At 44.2% G+C, this 18,628-nt stretch overlaps 1 protein-coding gene across 3 annotated transcripts in view; it reads right to left on the bottom strand.

Moving 5' to 3' along the window:
• CLDN10 (claudin 10) overlaps positions 1–18,628 on the bottom strand; it is a 53,707-nt gene that overhangs the window by 11,536 nt on the left and 23,543 nt on the right. For 2 of the 3 annotated variants that reach the window (XM_021530310.3, XM_021530311.3), the window contains exon 1: positions 1,062–1,281. The exons of the other annotated variant lie outside the window; for it this stretch is intronic. In XM_021530310.3, coding sequence (XP_021385985.1) covers positions 1,062–1,281 — 220 coding nt within the window. Of the gene's footprint in view, positions 1–1,061; positions 1,282–18,628 lie in introns of those variants that run through there. 3 annotated transcript variants of the gene reach the window in all.

The following is an 18,628-nucleotide window of genomic DNA, read 5'->3' as shown; positions in this document are numbered from 1 at the left end:
CAAAATAACTTCTCAGACTCCAGTGCTAAGGGAATGTCTTGCCAGACTGTGAACAGTGGGCATGATCTTTTGTGAGTATCAAAGCCACTGGAACACTGCATATTGCATTCATTTATAACTATAAAAACTTAGAAAAGCTGCCATAATTTTAGAAGCCTTTCTTCCCTTTCTTCACAGCCACTTCTGAAGCTATAAACTAATGTCATACACACGTCTCCTGTTTCTACCAGCCATGATCAGTGTGGATTTATCAACTAAAAGTTTAACTGTAAAGATTTCCTGCAGTGAACCAGTTTCCCAGTACAGCTTCCTTAAAGGGCAAAAATGTTTCCCCTTAATGAGGGAGGAAACGCAGCACCGATTGAATCTTTAGTTTCAATCCCTATAGCAAAACTCAGCTTTGCTTCAAAATAACATTGCCCTAAAGCTGAGCAAAGCTATGCATCCCTTCTGCATACCTTTGCATCCCTGACTGCCCCGAGCTTTCACACTGTCATTTATCAATGAAGCAATTACATCTGAGTTAATAACCACTTAGCAAAACCAGCAAAGGAACATTAATTAAAACAAAACTACGCCAAGGCTTGTTCTTCTCCACCGACCGTTGCATGGCTGGCAAAACCATAAAAAAGAGGAATGTCACAACAGTCGGAAAATAAACCGGCAAGAAAAATTTGCTTGCATTCTTCTTGTGTCAAATCCACACATACACTCTTCTGATGGGGAAAAAAAGCCAGGTAGTGGCAGCACGAGAGCCCAAACCGGACACTTGGGCACCGAACACAACCTCCACTAGTGGGTTTTTGGGAGGAAAAACCCCACTTCCACAGGTGTGCACACGCAGCACGCTGCCACCTGCCTGGGGACACGGGAGCACCTGCCCGTGAGCCCGCGGGGAGCTGCCTCCGTCCGGGTCCCCGCCGCCCCCCGGCCCCGCTCGGCGCAGCCCGAGCCCCGCTGCCCGCCCGCCCCGCCGAGCCCGGGAGCGGCCCCGGGAGCTCCCGCAGAGCGGCACGGGGGACACCGGGGAGTGTCGGGTTGGGGGTCAGCGGGAGCCTGACCGTCCAGCGCCAGCATGGATGGGAAGTCCTTGCAGTTGGAGACGCCGGTGGAGTCGGTCACGCAGGTCTTCCATAGGTTGGCCCAAAAGGTGGCGGTGGTAATGACCGTGCCGTCGATGGTGGACACTTTCCAGTAGTCGGTGGGCAGCGTGGAGGAGACCAGCACCCATCCCGAGATGGTCAGCAGGAACGCGGTGATCTCCGCCGACGTGCTCGCCATGGGCCCGGCAGCAGGCGGCGGGCGGCGCGGAGCCGCGGCGGATCCCGGCGGAGCCCGGGGCGGCGGATCCCGGCGGCAGCGGAGCCGAGCGGAGCGGAGCGGAGCGGAGCGGAGCCGAGCCGAGCCGAGCCGAGCCGAGCCGAGCCGAGCGCGGCGGGGCGGGGGCGGCGGCCGCGGCCGCGCAGCCCAATCAGCACCGGCAGCTCCCGGCATGGCCCCGGGGCCAGCCCCGCCCCGCCGGCCCCGGCATCGCCCCGGGTCCCCGGAACGGACCCAGCACGGCCCGGCGGGTGCTCCCCGGGGTGACGGAACGAACCAGACCCGAGAGCAAACAGCGGTGACCTGTAATTTGGGGTTAGATTCCCCTTCCTCCGCAGGTGCAGGAGTCGGGAGGGAGGCAGCAGAGGGGCAGGTGCGTCCTTAGCATCTCCTTCCCAGCCGCAGGTTTGCGTCTCTTTCCGAACGACCCCGTGCCATCCTCCCCACAAACAGCCTTGCTGGGAGGGCAGCTCTGAGGAATTCTTGTTGAATACAGGTGTGCCGACCGTGAGTGCTCCATATTCCTACAGGGGCATAAGCTTTTGAAACGCATAGCAGGGTTTTTTAATCCTCTGAATTTAAGCTGGCCCCTGATATTATCCAGCCACAGGTGATACAGCGTTTGATACCTGTTTTTGCAATGTGAGGGGATGAACTTCGGATTTTCTACCCCAGTTTTTATGCAGCGGCATTCAAGCCTGCAGCTCACAGGTGGAGAGTTATCCACAGTGGTTTCTCCTCGTTTGAAGCTGTTTACTTTCCACATCAGTAGTATATTTGCCATTGATGTGGAAAGTACACTGCCGGTCTTTACTTTCCTCCTATTTATGTCAAAACTATTGTTACATTTTCTAAACCTTTTTGCCAGATGGACAATCACTGGAGGATAAGAAGCCATATTTGCACCATTATTCTTCTGATGAATGCTCTTTGGTTTTGCCGTGTGGACACAAACACGGATGTAATCACTTTACAGACATATATATTTAAAAAAAAAAAAAAGATAAAAAAAGGAAAGGAAAAAGGAGAAAAACCTCAGCGTTGGGTGTACCTTTGGATGTGTGTCAGAACTCAGTGGGAACAGGGTGTTTGTTATCTGTTAGTGCTCCAGCAGGATAAAAGGGTGTCCACAGACGCATTTCCTGACGCAGTGGCTCTCTGCCTGCTCTCTGCCTCCCTGGTACCCTCTGACTCTCAGGTGACGCACAGCAGCATTGGCAGAGGGAGAAGGAGGCAAGAGGCTTGTTTGCACAGCAGCACTGGGCATGGGGCATGCTACAGCTCCATTCAACCTCTGTGCCAAGCTGCCTTCCTCTCTCCTCAGGAGGGAAAAGAAACAGAGTCATGAAGAAGGTGAGCCAACCTCCTGTGTCATATCAGGTTGTAGCCAGAGCTCACTTTGGAACACTGGGATGACTACAGATCCAAGTCCCATCTCCATGATATTATGATCCAGTTATTGTAGGGCATGGCAGCAGAAGGGAAAAAGGGAAGGAAGATTTTTTTCAATATTTCCCCCCATCATAGTGCTTTGAGATCTTGCAGACTGGAATTGTGTTGGTAGTGGCAAAGTAGATCAATCCAAGCTATCAACTAGGATCTAATGAAGTCTGAGGTAGGAGACTCGAGTCCAAACTTGGGTCATCATGTTTCTTGACATGGGAAGTTCACCTATTGTTTTGTTGATAACACTGCTTTGCTTGGTGAATCCAGGGAGTAGCATTTGGGCAAATTTTGGCCAGGGCCCATCAGAACATTTTGGTGTACTGTCATGCAATAACCAGAAGGCTAGAGTGAGTGTTGAAGGGCAGGAATGCAGCCAGGACACCTCTAGGCCAGAGTCTGAGCTCTTGAGTCTGGGATAGAGAGGAAGAGGGTCTTCCTGAAGAGCATAGGCACTTCTCCCCAGAGGGCCAGCAGAAATGGCAGGCTGGTGAGTGACCCTGCTGAGAGTGGGCAGTCTGCTGAAGCTGCTGTGGCCTCTGGCTGTCATGTCCAACAACCATTTGTGCTGTCCCAGACCATGTTGCTTTCAACAGAGCCAGACTTGGCTGCCATGTACAGTGTGAATCCATGTCTCTCTGTGGGCCACCTGTCTGCTGCCAGGGATATCAGGGTGTGTCCATGGAGGTGGCTTAGGACACATTAAATTAAATTATTTCAACCTCAAACTCTCTGCCTGCCCATAAGGACCCTTCAAGCAGGGCTAATTTATATGTTTGTTCCCTTGTAGGCCTTGTTTTATTCAGAATGTTGTAAAGTGTGCATGAGAACCAGACTTGCTTTGGCTTCAGAGAATGGCTCCTCCTTTCATCTCCTGACACTGTTGCTTCTGAGGATGTTTTATGTTACTAATCCAGTTGTTACCATTTTTCTCATCTAAAATCAGAGCAAGATGTTGCACTTCTGATCTCAACTTTGGTGATGTAAACCCAAAATGGCATAGTGCACAGCTGAATGTTCACCCCAGGCTGAAGAGTAAGGCAAGTTGCAAGAGAATACTCTTCCCCCATGACATTTTCTTCACTGTCTGGATTCATCTGGGAGGCTCTGTTTCTCCCCTGTATATTTTTTCAGCTTCTTTCTCTTGTGCAACTGCAAGTCCCTTTACTGTGAGCTTAACTCATGCATCTTCCAGTTTTCCAGGATACTGTGGCCTCTTTTCTCCCTCTTCATGTAGTAGGAACTTTAACATCGATATGAAGACATTTCTATCTCTTCAACTTCTGTCTTCCTGCCACCATAGCTCTGGCATTGGATTTGCCTATTTGGCTTTTTTACCTATTTATAGTTTATGTAGTAGAGCAAAAGACTTGTCCTTTGGGTTTGTTTGTTTGTTTGTTTCTGATTAGGTTTTTTTTTGTTTGTTTGTTTGGTTGGGTTTTTTTGTTCCTGACAAGTTATGACTCGGGAATTTTTTGAAAGTTCCTCAGGTCACTGTGGGACTGATTTCTTTTTACTTCTGTTCATAAGTAGATCATGTCAATACAATAGCCCAGTTTTGTGCTGGGTCATTTGACTGAGTATGGGGTTTATTGCCTTGGATTGGGGACTGGGTTTATTCTCTTGGACTTAAGAAAGGTGCTCATGTCTTTTTTTAAAAAAAGACAGCCCTTGTGGTTTTTTTTTTTTTTTTTTTTTTTTTTTTTTTTTTGTGGCAAGTTTCATTTTCTCTTGGGCATAAAAGTAGCATTTAGGGGAGAAATATTAGTATGTGCTTAGAATAGGCTATTTCCTTTGGAAGGGACCTGTGCTGATCATCTAGTCCAGCTGCCTGACACTTCAGAACTGACCCAAAGTTAAAGCATGTTACTAAAGGTATGTCCAAATACCTCTTAAACACTGATGGTTTTGAGGCATCAACCACCTCTCTAGGAAGCCTCTTCCAAGGTTTGACCATGTCCCAGCAAAGAAATGCTTTTCCTAATGTCCAGTCTGAACCTTCCCTGGCAGAGCTTTGAACCATTCCCACGCATCCTATTGCTGGATTGCAGAGAGAAGAGATCAACTTCCCCTCCTCAGGAAGCTGCAGAGAGCAATGAGATCACCCCTCAGCCTCCTTTTCTCCAAATGAGACAAGCCTAGAGCACTCAACCACTCCTCACAGGACATGATTTCCAGCCCTCACCAGCTGTTGCCCTCCTATCAATGCATTCAAAGACCTCAACATCCATCTTAAATTATGGACCTAGCACTGCACACAACACTCTGGGTAAGGCCACACCAGAGTTAAAAAGAAAGGGATAATCCCCTCTCCTGACAGGCTGGTGATGCTCTGTTTTATGCACCGAGGAAGGGATTTGCCCTCCTGGCTGCCAGGACACTTGGCTGACTCACACTGATCCTGCTGCTGACCAGCACCCCCAGATCCCTTTCTGCAGGGCTGCTCTCAAGCCTCTGCTCTCCCAATTTTTACTTGTGCCCAGCTTTACTCTGTCCTAGGCACAGAATCCAGCATATGGACTCATTAAATTTCATCCCAATAACCCTTGTCCAATGCTTCAATGTATTGAGATAACTCTGCAAAACCTTTTGTTCCCCAAGTGTGTCAACAGCACCTCCTGGGTTGGTGTCATCAGCTAATGGTGTGTTCAAGTCCTGCATCCAGATTGCTGATATTAAACAGATCTGGCCCCCAGGAATGAGTTGTGAGGAACACCACTGGTGACCATTGACCATCCAGATGTAGCCTCACTACAACCCTTTGTCCTTCAGCCAGCACACCATGAATCCATTCATCTCACAGCTGGACAACTTGTGCGGAAGGATGTTGTAAGGGACAATATGAAATCCCCGACTTAAATCCAGAAAAACTCCATCCTCCACCTTCCCTTCATCCAGCAGGTGGGTGACCTTATAATAGAAGGATATAAAATTAGTTAAACAGGATTTTCCCTTTGTGAGCCCGTGTTGACTGTGCATGAGGATTTCATTGTTCTTTAAATGCCTTTTGACAGTACCCAGTGTGATCTTCTCTGCAACTTTTCCAGGAACTGAAGTTAGACTAACAGGTCTGTAGTTCCATGGGCCTTCCCTCACATCCTTCTTGTAGATAGGAATAACATTGGCTCACTTCCAGTCAGCAGAGACCAAACCAGGGCTACTGAGGTTTTTGAACTACATACATTTTACAAATCAGGCTGGAATATTAATAAATAGTTGAATTTTTATAATGTAAAACTTTTATTTTATTGCCATATACAGAATAACCCTTCTGAGATGGTTTTGCTCTCAAATCTGAAATAGATTATTTTAGCTCTTGCAGTCTCAAAATGACAAGTAATCATTATTGCCTCATAAGTTAAACACTGTATGACAACAGCATTTGTTCTGCAGCCAGGATAAGAAGATTAGGGTCGTCATGCCTTTGTCCTGGAGTAATTTTTCTTGTAATTTTACCATGCATAGGTTGGGCAACTTGAGACTCTTTCATGGCTTTGCCATGTTATGATTTCCAGGGTGCCTAGAGCACTTGTGCAAAAGGAAGAAGTCCCAACTTCATTTTTCTTCAGCTGAAGGACAGCTTCCTTGTTTGCTAGGGTTTTCCTGAGAGTCTGAATATTGAAAAAGTAAGGCAGACATAGGGAACATAGACAGCCTTATAAGAACGTCATCACCTAGGTCTGTTGGCAGTGCTAGATCTGGGGAGGGCATGTACATTAGAGGGGATTAACACAACGGTAGGTGAGGAGCTTGCACGGTTCTCTGCATTGTATAGAACAAAGTGCCGCCTAAAAAATGAGCAACCAGATCCTCTTCCTCTAAAGAGAGCAAACAAAAGAATGTTTCTGTCTCACCTAAAAAAAAAAATCATCAGATTGGGAACATCAGTTAATAATCACCAGTCCTTGCTGGGGGTGCTATCGTTGCTTTTCCTAAGTGGTAGAAAAAGTAATTAAATTAAATTACTGCATGTCTTTTGTAAACTGCCAGGACAAGAATGATTTTTAGCTATGCAGTTCTTATATTACATAACAAAAAGTAAAAAATTAATAGGAACTGACAATCCAGAGCATTTTAAAGGAGTGAAAAATTGCATTCCACAAGCCATAAACTTTCCCCCCTCTCTCTCTTTGTTCAGTGCGTTCGGACATTACTGACTTTGTTTCTTGACACTGTGATTAATGCTTTGTTTCTTCCTTTCTTTTTTTTTTTTTTTTTTTTCAGCTTGCCTTAATTTTGTTGAGAAAAGCCTGTGTTGTTCCCTGAAAGTTTGTAACACAATCTTTTAAAAATAGATATAACCTGTTTAACAAACTCAGCAGGAAATGTGAAGAAGTGCATCTCCTACTTTCCTGGAGGTGCATTCCTCCTGGCCAACAGCACAGGTGCAGCTCTTGTCTGTCAGAAGTGGCCGCCACATCCAATTAAGTTTTGCTAAGCACAGGCAGGTTGCTGTGGAAAGACAGGAAACCTCCGGATAGATTTTAAGAACATGCGGCCCTATGTAATGCCGTTTAGAAAGCTTGCAAAATTTTAGAAAGTTTTAAAAATAAAATAATATTGTAAGTAAAGTCATTTAAAATTATTTAACTGAGTTGGCAAATGATTTCCCAGAGCAGTTGGGGTTCAGAAGTGGTCATTGCCAGAGAGCCATAAAGACGAAGGAGTTGAATCCTGACCAGTCTGAGTGGCAGGACAGTGTTTGGATATTGGTGTCCCTGCAGTGGGAACACTTTCCCACCGAGCATGTTCTCTGCCCTTGTGTGCCACAGCTGGCTTCTGCTGTTTCCTGAGCACCTGGTAGATCTGGGCATCTGTCATTTTTTACAGGCACCAGGGTAGCTCCCAGCCAGAGGACACATAGAAGCAGAAGCTGACCCTCTGCAGGGAGGACAGCAACAGGACAAGGGGCATGAGTTGGAAGGCAGGAAATTCCCTTTAGGTATTAGGAATAAATTGTTTACCAGGAGGATGGTCAAGCACTGGGAGTGGGCTGCCCAGAGGGGACCCCACTTGAGTCCCTCCTTGGAGGTGCTCAAGACTTAACCAGTCATGGCCCTGAACAAGCCCATCTGATTAGATATGTTTTGGACTAGATGACCCCTGGAGGTCCCTCCCTCCTAACCTGACTTTATTACCCTGTGATTTTGTTACCTTGCTGGAGCAGATAGAGGAGCACTGGGCTGCATTTGGCTAATTATCACTCTAAGTGGCACCCAGGTGCACTAACGATCACAGATTATATGTTATGCCCAGAACATGATTACATGTGGTCCCTAATACCCTGTTATTTAGCACACATGCTGAAATATTTTCACAGATAGGTGTATTTCAGTTCATAACAGCAGTGCATTTAACTACTTTTTCAGCTGTTTACACATAGGGAATTTTTTCCATGGTCATTCTCCTTTTTTATTTATTTTTGTAGGATGCCTCTGGACATGCTAAAGAAAACCCCAAGAGGGGCATGTGACACAGAGACCTTTATCTCTGCCAGTGTAATACTCTTCCTGAGACAGCAGAGGAGGGACGAGAAGAAGAGACAAGCTCGTGGAAAAGAGGGACTAATTTCCTGGGTGGATGCAGGAGCAAAGGTGTTCAGTGTGTGCTTCAGCTAATAGGTGGCGGCAGCAACTGGAGAGAGTGGCTGGGGACATGTGAGGTGACTAGCAAGGGCTCTGGAGGAGGCAGAAATACGCTGCAGCAGAGCATGAGTGAGGTGATAATTTACACCGTGCTCTTTACCTAGCCCTGCTAAGGTGTAGCCTGGCCCTCACTATGCATTTGTCCCAGTTTCCAATTGGAAGGAAAGGGAGACAGGTGAAGGTGAGTTTCTGCCTTATACCTTCCCACCAGCATCTCTCTCTGCAAGGAAGCTCTTCCACATGCCGTCCTCTGGTTCATCTCCCTAGTTCCCACAGGGGCTCCTTGTTTACTCAGGGAATGGTTGTGCCATGAAAGGGTGTTGTGGTTTGCTGTCCCTGGCCCCACTGTTTGTCAAGCACCAGTTGTCTCAGCTGGTGGCATAGAAAGATCTAATTTAACTGAGAACCTGAAAACCACAACCTAGAGCAAAGCAGCTTCTGCAGTGTAATTAATTTTGGAGCAAATGGACTGGGATCAAAAAAGGTCACGGTGACAAAACAGAGTTAAAAGCTGTCTTAGATCAACATGCTCAAGCAATTCAGAAACAAAGGGAATAAGGAAATAATATGTGACAGATTCAAAAATCAATAAACCGGTTGTGGTTAGTGTGCATTTGATCCATCATCAATGCTGCTCCTTTTGATCCTTCTGGTTTGATTTGGTTTCTGACGTGGTGTGTGTATTTGAAAGAGAAGTGGGTAAAACCATCCAGTGAAAGGGAGGGGTTGCCTCCGGGTGTAGAGGCTCTTGGATAAAGAGGACAGATTTAAAATTCAATTTAAATTTTCTGAGCTTAAGAAATCACAAATAAAAGTGGCAATAATGAGATATGAGGAGAAAAAAACCCCACATCTTAAAACATAGGTGTCAATGTCAGTGTGTTTGTGCTGGGGGACATGATCAAGTTCCCCCTGCCTTCCCATCTACTGAGAGCACTGCCTACTCAAAAATTGACTGGATCAAATGGACTTGGAAGTTTTTCAGTGTACTGAGCAACACTTCAGTTCATTTTTGTGTACAATCTGTGTGCAGCACCATGTTTTTCCTATTTCTTCAGTGCAATGTTCTGCCAGCCTCCACGCTGACTCTTGAGGAAACAGTCCACTACTGCATGTAGTAAGTGAAGCAGTATATTACCTAAGAGAAAATTCATTTGGACTGCTTATTTTTGCTGGGTCACAGTCCAGAGTAGCCAGCAAGACATTTGCCAAGGGCAGGACATAATGTGCTTTGCCTGTTATGTTAATGCTTTCATGGTCCCATACGGAAAGCATTTTTCTTCCACTACAAAGCAGTAGTTCTACCTTGCCATTGCCCTTGCAAAGAAATAAAGCCTTTTCCACTGATAATAGAGATCCAGGTATGCACTGTGCACTTTCCTCTTTCTCCTCCTCTTTGTTCAAATGTCATTTCTCAGCTGATTGTTTATTTCAGTGGCTCGTTTATGTGCTCATTGCAGCTTTTTCATTCACTTTAGCTGCAAGCTGGGTGAAGAAGGGCAGAATCACTTTCGAAAATTCATTATTAAAACTATGTAAAGTGTCTTTTTTTCATACCAGAAATGCTTTTGTCGTTTAGAAAAGGAGAAATTCTTAAACACTTTTGACTTAAGTTGGAGCTTGTAAGGTGGGAACTGAGCATGTTTCTGATTTGGGTGGTATTATATGGATTGAAATATTGCACGACACTTTTTATTTTCAAAAAAGTTGTGTAGAGGGAGACAATGAGATGATGCAGAAATCTTTTTTCTTGGTTCTAGCTCTGGGAAAGTTCTGTTTACTTTTCTTTTCCAGTGTTTGTTTTAGTTGCTTTATGTGGATGGGAATCAGAAAATATTTCCACAGCAAATTCATGTTTCAGAAGTCTCCGGGTCACAAAACGGTGGATTTTGATTGTAAATTGCTTGACAAATGCCAGCAAAATAAAGACTCCAGTGGATGCCAAACATTGAGACTGATGACACTAGTGTGTTTGGTTTTCTTTAATGCCTGCTCTTTGTTTTTCTACTGGATGGTGCACTATTGACACAAATTACTTTCAGTGATGTCTGAGGATTAAGGATTTATTTGGAAAGATGGCCCAGAGCATTTTGTTCATGTTGTATTCTGGGAACTGTTAACTTTTCTAAATACATACGAGAAAAACCTGATTTTGTAGGAGAGAGTTAGGACATGGCATGCAAAAGCTACAGGCTTGCTGCATCCATTAGAGAACTGGACACAAACGTTAAAATTTAGCTGGAGGAAGTGTTTGTGCAATCACTGAATATACTGTTAGTGTGAAGCTCTGTGCTTTAGTATGAAATGCAAATATAAAAATGCATTAAATTCTATTGCCAGCCAGAAATCCCACCCTATCCCCTCCAGTGCCATTAAATGCAGGACATCTCTGGAAGGTGTGCAGCTTTTTGGGAGGAATTTTCCTGCCTGTAAAGGAAATCTAGAGCCGTGGGCAGTAGGCACCAGCTCATAGATGCCTGTGTGCAGGCTGGTTGGTGACTGGAGCCGTGTGGAGCTGCAGTTCTGTGCCAGCCATTGTCCTCACCAGGCACTTTCCAGTGACACGTCACATGCCCTGAGCTGTGAAAATATTGATTTTGGGATCACATGCCCGAACAAGTCTCAATTTTCCTCCCATCCCAAACAGGATCTAAGCTCAGGCTGGGATCCTCGTTGAGCAGGTGTATGCCCTGGAGGTTGCTCCAAGCCCTTTGCCTGCCTATTCTTTGCAGGAGGTTTTATCCACCTCTGCCACAACTGTTCTCCAACTCTGGCAGCACAAGCCCCAGTCCTGCACATTTCTGCAGGCTGAGGATGGCTTAAGCATGACCAAAAGCACAAGTGCCTCTCTCCTGCCTGCAGGGTCCCTCTGTGTCAATCCACTTCTGTGGGAATGGTGGCTGCAGGTTGCCAGCCTCAGGCACGGGTCGCTCCCCAGCTCTGTACAGGGTGACCAGAGAAATTGAAGACATGATGGGTTTTAAGGACTGAGTTTAAAGCACAGAAATGAAAAACCACAGTTAAATCAAAGGGGAAGTACAATCCTCCCCTGTGTTCAGCAGAAGTTAATTCTTGTGTTTTTCCAGCAAACTTTGTGCCTGGAGAGATGACTGTGCAGCCTCTACTCACCCACTCCAGCAGCTCAATATTGTCCTGGGTTCTTCAAGGCCTTCCACCTAACTTGTACGCATTGGCTGCCTGTTCTCATCCCAGTGAATCACAGCATGTGTGGCTCAGCAGATGGGCATCTTGGGTTTGAAACCCTCATCCCTGTGTCCCTCTTACATCTTCAGCAGTGGCTCCCACAGTGAGTGTCTTGTGTAAGCAGAAGCTTCCCAGTTGCCCCAAGAACCTCACAAATGCTGATGTATTTTTTTGGCTTTTGGCAGGGAGCAGAGCCATCCTTGGATACATACCTGTCAGCTGACAGGCTCCTTGCCCAGATGCATTTCAGTGATTAACCTGCTGCCTCTGTCCGTCAGCTTAGGGGTTTCCATGCCACACAAGAAAAGACAGGAAGGTTAGATTTGCTTGAACTCCCTGGAACTGGTATGATGTCCCAAAGGTAGGCATCCTTCTGGATATTCAGATCAATATCTACCATGTGGTTGGAGAGATGCAGAGCACTGCAAATAAGGCATGTAACAGCTTGTGTTGCAGGCTTGCTCTCCAAACAAGGCTTGGAGAAGTAAGGGGGCTCTGACTTCCAAGGCAGGACTGTGAGAGGTCACTATCCTGTTTGTGCTGCCCCTGAACTCACCCTTTCTTCCGTAAGACATTTCTCGGCATGCTGGTGGTCTGTTGGCTTGTGGGAATGGCCCCTGCCAAGTTCTTCAGGCGTGGAATAGGTCGTTCCCTTCTCATTTGTAAAGTGTTGTGGTTAATTTCTAATCAGAAGTGCCTTTGAACTTCTGAACTTTGAACTCAGTGAAAGAAACCTTACCTTGAGTACATCGAAGTTTGTCTCTGTGCTAAGGGGAATGATTTATGCCACAAACTCATCATGCCAAGAAATTATAGCAAGTCCTTTATGTGGCACAGGCATCATTGAATATGTTCATATGCACAAGTAGATAAAATAAAGCCATTAGTCTAGGATGCGCATCCCTGAGAGCAGAATTTGCTCTGAAGGTTTTCAAGCAGGATGAAATACCAACCACTGATCTTTCACAAAGAAAATCTCTCATGTGTTAGAACACAGTGAAGAACATTAATATACATATTTATTAATTAATATTGAAAGGATGTGATACAAATAATTTTATATATCCCTGCCTTATACTATGTCTCAGAAGAGATCAGGCTCTTATGAAAACTATTATTTTCTAGATATTGGAGAAAAATTGTTTGGTAACAACCCCACCAACCACAGTTTTGTGTTTTCTTGATGACATTAATTACATACACATCTCCATAAGCAAGCATTACCATTACAAATGGATGAAAACAATTCATAAAGTAGCAAGAGAGGAATAATGGTTTAGGGTAAGTACAAAAGACTGAAGCAAACCAGCACACATACCATCCCTTCCCTTAGCAGATGAAAATGTTCTTTTCCCTTTCCTTACAGCAATCTATCATAGGACACTACAAATGGTGTCTGTGACAAGGCCTCTCTTTAGCCACAGAATTTCTTCTGCAATCTATATTCTTACATACTACTACATACTGCCCATATTCCTAGGAAAATTCATTACAAGAAGTGGGATGGGCATGTTATAATTACAGCTGTTCTTAGCCTTTTCAGGAATTATCTAGATTTACTTACAAAACAGAGAGGTACTTCCTTTGTAATTCATTTGTAGCTTTGCTCTTCAGGCCTAAAAATGCCCACCAAGACAGTAATTTCATTAGGATTTTGCTTTCCATCCCTTTTTTCCCTTTTACACTTGGTTTAGTGTGCAATCCATGAGAGAAGAGTTCTCAAATGAGCTGGCCGTGAATCTCAGGTCACTATTGTTCCTTTTCTCCACTCAAACAGCAGTTTACAACAAAGTATGATATTTTGTGTTGGTTTGTTTGCGCAACAGCTGAACTTTTTTGTGATAGGGAAGTAAAGTACTTGAGTCATGTCCTTTTGTTTTCGACAGGACTGCAGTAGTATTGAACTGAGAGGTGTTTCTGAGTTTTTTTCCCTGATGACTTCCAGCATTTGTTGCTGATTTCACTTTTTTTCTTGTATAGCAACAGTCACACCTGGTGAGATAAGCCATCTTAAGCCATTCCTGATCCTCAGATGAGCACTGAGCATACTGTTTAGCATTTCTGTGGGTATGCTCTGTACTGTTGCAACACAATACTTTTCACTTTAGTGTTCCATCACCTTCAGTGACTTGTCTCTATTGTCCCAAAATATTTGCAAGCTTGGGAATACCCAGAGTTATGATGGTGGCCCCATATAATCACCCTCTCATGTGATTAATTTTGGAGTAATTTATACTCATCAGTAGAGCTTGCTAGATTTTCTATTAGAAGGATGAAATTGCCAGGTGATGTCAATGAGCTCTAGTCCTGTATACTGGTTCACAGAATTACTTCTACACAGTGCATCCAGAGACTTGCAGTCTTATTTAAATTGTGCCTGCTTCTGACCAGCTCCCTAAATGGGTCACATAAAAAACAAACTGCCAGTAGTGCTTTCTTCGCAGGAGAAAGTGGAGGGCCAGGTACCGATCTCTTCTTTCTCATGACCAAAGACAGGACCCAAGGGAATGGCATGAAGCAGAGTCAGGGAGGTTTAGGTTGGATATCAGGAAATGTTCTTCACCCAGAGGGTGGCTGGGCACTGGAACAGGCTCCCCAGGGCACTGGGCTCAGCACCAGCCTGACAGAGCTCAGGAAGTTATTGGACAATGCTCTCAGGCACATGATGTGACTCTTGGGAATGGTCCAGTGCAGGGCCAGGAGTTGGACTTGATGATCCAGATGAGTCCCTTCCAAATCAGAATAGTCTGTGATTCTATGATTCCATGATTATGAGCTCATCCTGGTAGCTTTTATTATTATTATTATTATTATTATTATTATTATTATTATTATTATTATTATTAATAATAATAATAATAATAATGATGATGATGATGATGATGATGATGATGATGATGATGATGATAATATTATGGAAGCAGTGAAAGATTAACCCCAGAAGAGGTAAGTCAGTGCGGGATTTACTTTCTTGATATTGGAGTATTTTATTGAAGGCATGAAGCAGCTGTAAAGACTGTTTCTCCAGCTCCTAAACTACTTTCTGATGTCCATGTCAGAAAGGATCTCTGAATAATGGTAGTAAGAGTAGAGCCTGCCTTATGTATTAGTATGCTCATGTATTTTTTTTAGGCTCTTGTTGCTTTTTTAAATTAAGACAATACTACCACATTAGCTATCCCTGAGTGCTGGGAGCAAGGGTGAGGCTGAGATGCCTTTGTGCCTGGGAAGCAATTTTCAGACTAGAGACTCCAGAGAAATGCAAAATTTTGTCCACCTTTGTACACAAATGAGAGAGGGCACACTGTGTAACCTCACCATTTGGCTGAACCATGGCTAGAAATATGACACTGGCTTTGCACCTGAGCATGCAGAGACACCTTAACTGAAGAGTTTTTGTGTGATGACTGTTTCATATATGCTTAAAGGGCAGGGTGATGTCTTTGAGCTGAAAGAAACTCCTTGTGAGTGCATAAATTACAGAACTGTTTGAAGATTTTATCATATCCAGTGGAGGTGATACAATCTCCACAACATTCATATCTTTGAAATGAGTCATTATTTTGAATAATGATCCATGCTTGCTCATTTTCATGTGAACAGTTGAGGAAAGCTTAGCATGAAGGATTTACTTCAAGCTTTCACACTCTTCCTCAAGATCCACTGGTCTGGGAAGTTTAAAGATCACTAAGGCCATGTGAAGTGGTAACAGGGATTGATGACACTTGAATAAAGAGAGTTATCGATCTGTGTGACAGCTGCCATCGTTAACAATGTGGTCTAACCACAGTGACACCTCTCTTCCTCTCCCTTCCTTGCCAGCCAAGACTACTTCAATTTCTCTGCAAATGAGCCTTCATTCTGCTCTGCATTGCAACATTGATGGTAGCCCCACAAAGTAATCAGAGCTTCCCACAAGTTCATTTACATTTGAAGTGAATATGATGCAATATGACAAGTGGTGTTGGGCAATAAGCACATTATAGGTAACCCTGTTCCACGCTGCCACTGTAGAACATTTCCTGGCAAATGCAAGAGGTGGGATTCTGCTTAGTTTGGATGGCCAAAGTACAGATGTCCACATATGGGCCAGTCATCAGAGATCCATGCACCATGGTGAAAGGAGTCTGCAGAGCTACTCAGTTGATAAATATAGGGTGAAATGGGAGAACTGTGTTCCTGAGTGCCTAATTCATTTTATTGACTGTAAAAGGAAGCAAAATGGGAACATTCTTATGGAGTCATATATTACAAATGTCATGGGATGAGATTTTTTACTGTCAAATATTTTAATGTCAAATCCCATATTTACAAACTGAGATATTTACAAGCTGAAAAGGTTTTGTCATTCACAAATACAGGCTGGCAGGAACATAGTGCTTTTGTATTACTGGTGATGGATGAAATTTGCACCCTCTACTGGAAAATATGTTTGGTGCATATAAAACATGGAAAAGGGACATAGATACAGTGAAGTCCTCTCCTCATTGTCCTAGAGCAAAGTTGTTATATGCTGACTAATCCTTAATTTCTCACCACTTATGAGTACTGGCACACATGACTCTTGATTTGCGAAGTTACCTGCTGCCAAAGTTAATAATCAGACCATGTCCTCTTGTGAAGTATGATTTCCAAGTGAATACACTGAAACTCAAAGAAAACAAAGGTTTTTATTATTTTTAAAATTTCTATTGCTATGTATTCACCTGGAAAATCCAGAGCACAAAACAACATGAAAAGCCTGTATATAAGCTCAACTATGGCAGTTTTGTAGTGACATTGCTCGATTAGTGTTAAGATCTGTGCAGCTCTGAGTTCACAGTCAGATCTTCTACCCAGGCACAGAAAAGAAAACAGCTATTATTATTTCACTTGTAAGAAGAAAAAGCTCTTTTCAGGGTTACATCACACGCCTTATCTCCCTGAACAAGCAAATGTGGCAGGTGGCTAATGCAAATGAAAGAAATGGTTGGTCCTATAGAGTCTGACCTCGGAAGAATAGTCATTTTGGCTATCAAAAAAGAGAGAGCTGATAGTTTACCCTCTAAAGGAGAGGTTCATTGTCTGAAACTTGAAATATGTGAAAAGGGACAAGAAAGGAGTGTGGTCAGCTTTCCAGGTGGGATGTGGATATTTCTGTCTCTGAGATGTCTCATCCAATTCAGCTGAATGACACTTCTTCCAATCTTCTGATTTCAGCAGGATACAGTAAAATGGAGCAGATAGTTACCAGAGTCTGATATAATGAGTCTGCACACTTTCAGCAGGAGTATTTGCAGGGAATCTGCTTTCCACTGATATGACATGGTCACATGCTGGAGGTGTGTGATCACTCAGAATCTCACTGGATCCTGGCTGGGTATCAGTAAGCAAATAGCAAATAAAACACATCATCAGATGGATTTAGTGTGTTAAATTTGCAGAGATCACAAATTACTCTTTGCACTGCTGACAGACCCTGGTCATAATATCTTTGGCAGTCTTAGCCAAGTGTGTGAAAAGGATCAGCAAAAGAATCAGTTCCCTCCAGGCATTCTGAGAAAGAAAAGGCACTTTGCCAGGAATAAGAAATGAGATCTGTTTTGTGAAATGAGCTATTCTTCAGGTCAGTTCTTCTCCCCAGCTTAGATAAGACAGGATCAAGTCAGACATGGTACTGACAGCTAGCCTTGCTTTGCTGAGCTGTCAGGTATTACCTTTGCTAACTGTCCTTGAAAAGGGAGGAGCAATGGGGCAGCACATAGATATGAAAATATGTAGACACACTTCTTCTGGGGAAAAGGACTAACACTGGAACATATATAAACATTTAGCATCCAACCCTTTTGCCATTCCACAAAAAGCAGGCTCTCAGCTTCTCTTATCCACAACTACACACAAATTACTATAGATACGCTCAAAGTTTTTGCATCAGTAAAAATCTGGGGTTCTATATGCAGCTCCTGCTCCATACCGGGTAGTACAGCAACCACCAGCATTCCATGTGTGATAGATTGAGTTCAGTACAGAGCTCCAGTAGCCCCCACTATTCCCAGAAGCGTCATTTGTTCCCCTGAAATGGAGATCTTGCAGATCTGGCCGTGCTGCAGACCTGGGGAGCCCCACTCCCAGCCATGCCTGTGCAAATTAGTGGTGGGTCCCATCTCCTGCCAACTTGAAAGGCAGGTCTTGAAACCGAACGCATTTTGCTACTGGGATCTCACAGCAACAGGGCCCGTAGGCTTTCTAAGGATAGGAAAAATTTGTTCTTTGGGGAATTAATTTCCCGTGAGTTCCCAAACCCTGCACAGTGACAGGGGAGTAGTTCTGTTGACACTTCGCTACTCCTGAAACATGAATGCATGAGGATGCACAGGCTGAAACAGGAGTGGACAGTGAAAAAAAGTGAGAAAGGAGAATAGAGAAACAAACCTGTCTCAAACAAACCTGGTGGAAAGAAATCTGTCTCCTGTGGACTCAGGAGAAATGGAAATGTCTGGCACTTCAGAATATGCTGCCTGTGGGCAGGGAAAACAGGCGTGAGAATTAGCAGCAAGCCCTGAGGAAGAGCCTCTCAGCTATTAGGAGTGTTCTGGCATGAAGGTAGAAAGGCACAGCAAAATAAGAGATATGGTCATTTTATAAGAAAGACTTAGTCTTCAATAACACATATATGGATAGGGAGGACTCCAAAAGGAATTTGAATTACAAACATGGCTCTCACCTATGAACCACAAGCCTGAGCCATTTACTAATTTTGAATGGAATCTGTCTGTCTTAACATAGTTGTCTCAAGTTTAGGATTTAGCCTAAGCCCTAAGCCACTGACTCTAAACTCCATGTCTGGTAGATGGACGCTTCCAGTGGCTGATCCAGTTCATTGACCTCAGATACATTTCTCTGGGGATCCCTGTCTCTTTTTCACTTATTGCAGAAGAGCTTTGAGATGATTACCTTAGACACCCTCTTTAGACTGCTAAAATTAGTGATGTGAGCCCCACCTTCTAAACATTGCTCAATGCAAGAGGTAGTGCCAT

The sequence above is a fragment of the Lonchura striata genome, chromosome 2 (assembly GCF_046129695.1).
Source record: "Lonchura striata isolate bLonStr1 chromosome 2, bLonStr1.mat, whole genome shotgun sequence".
In the NCBI taxonomy this organism is placed as follows: Eukaryota; Metazoa; Chordata; class Aves; order Passeriformes; family Estrildidae; genus Lonchura; species Lonchura striata.
Note: the sequence above shows the minus strand (reverse complement) of the source record. Positions and strands in the feature narration are given on the sequence as shown.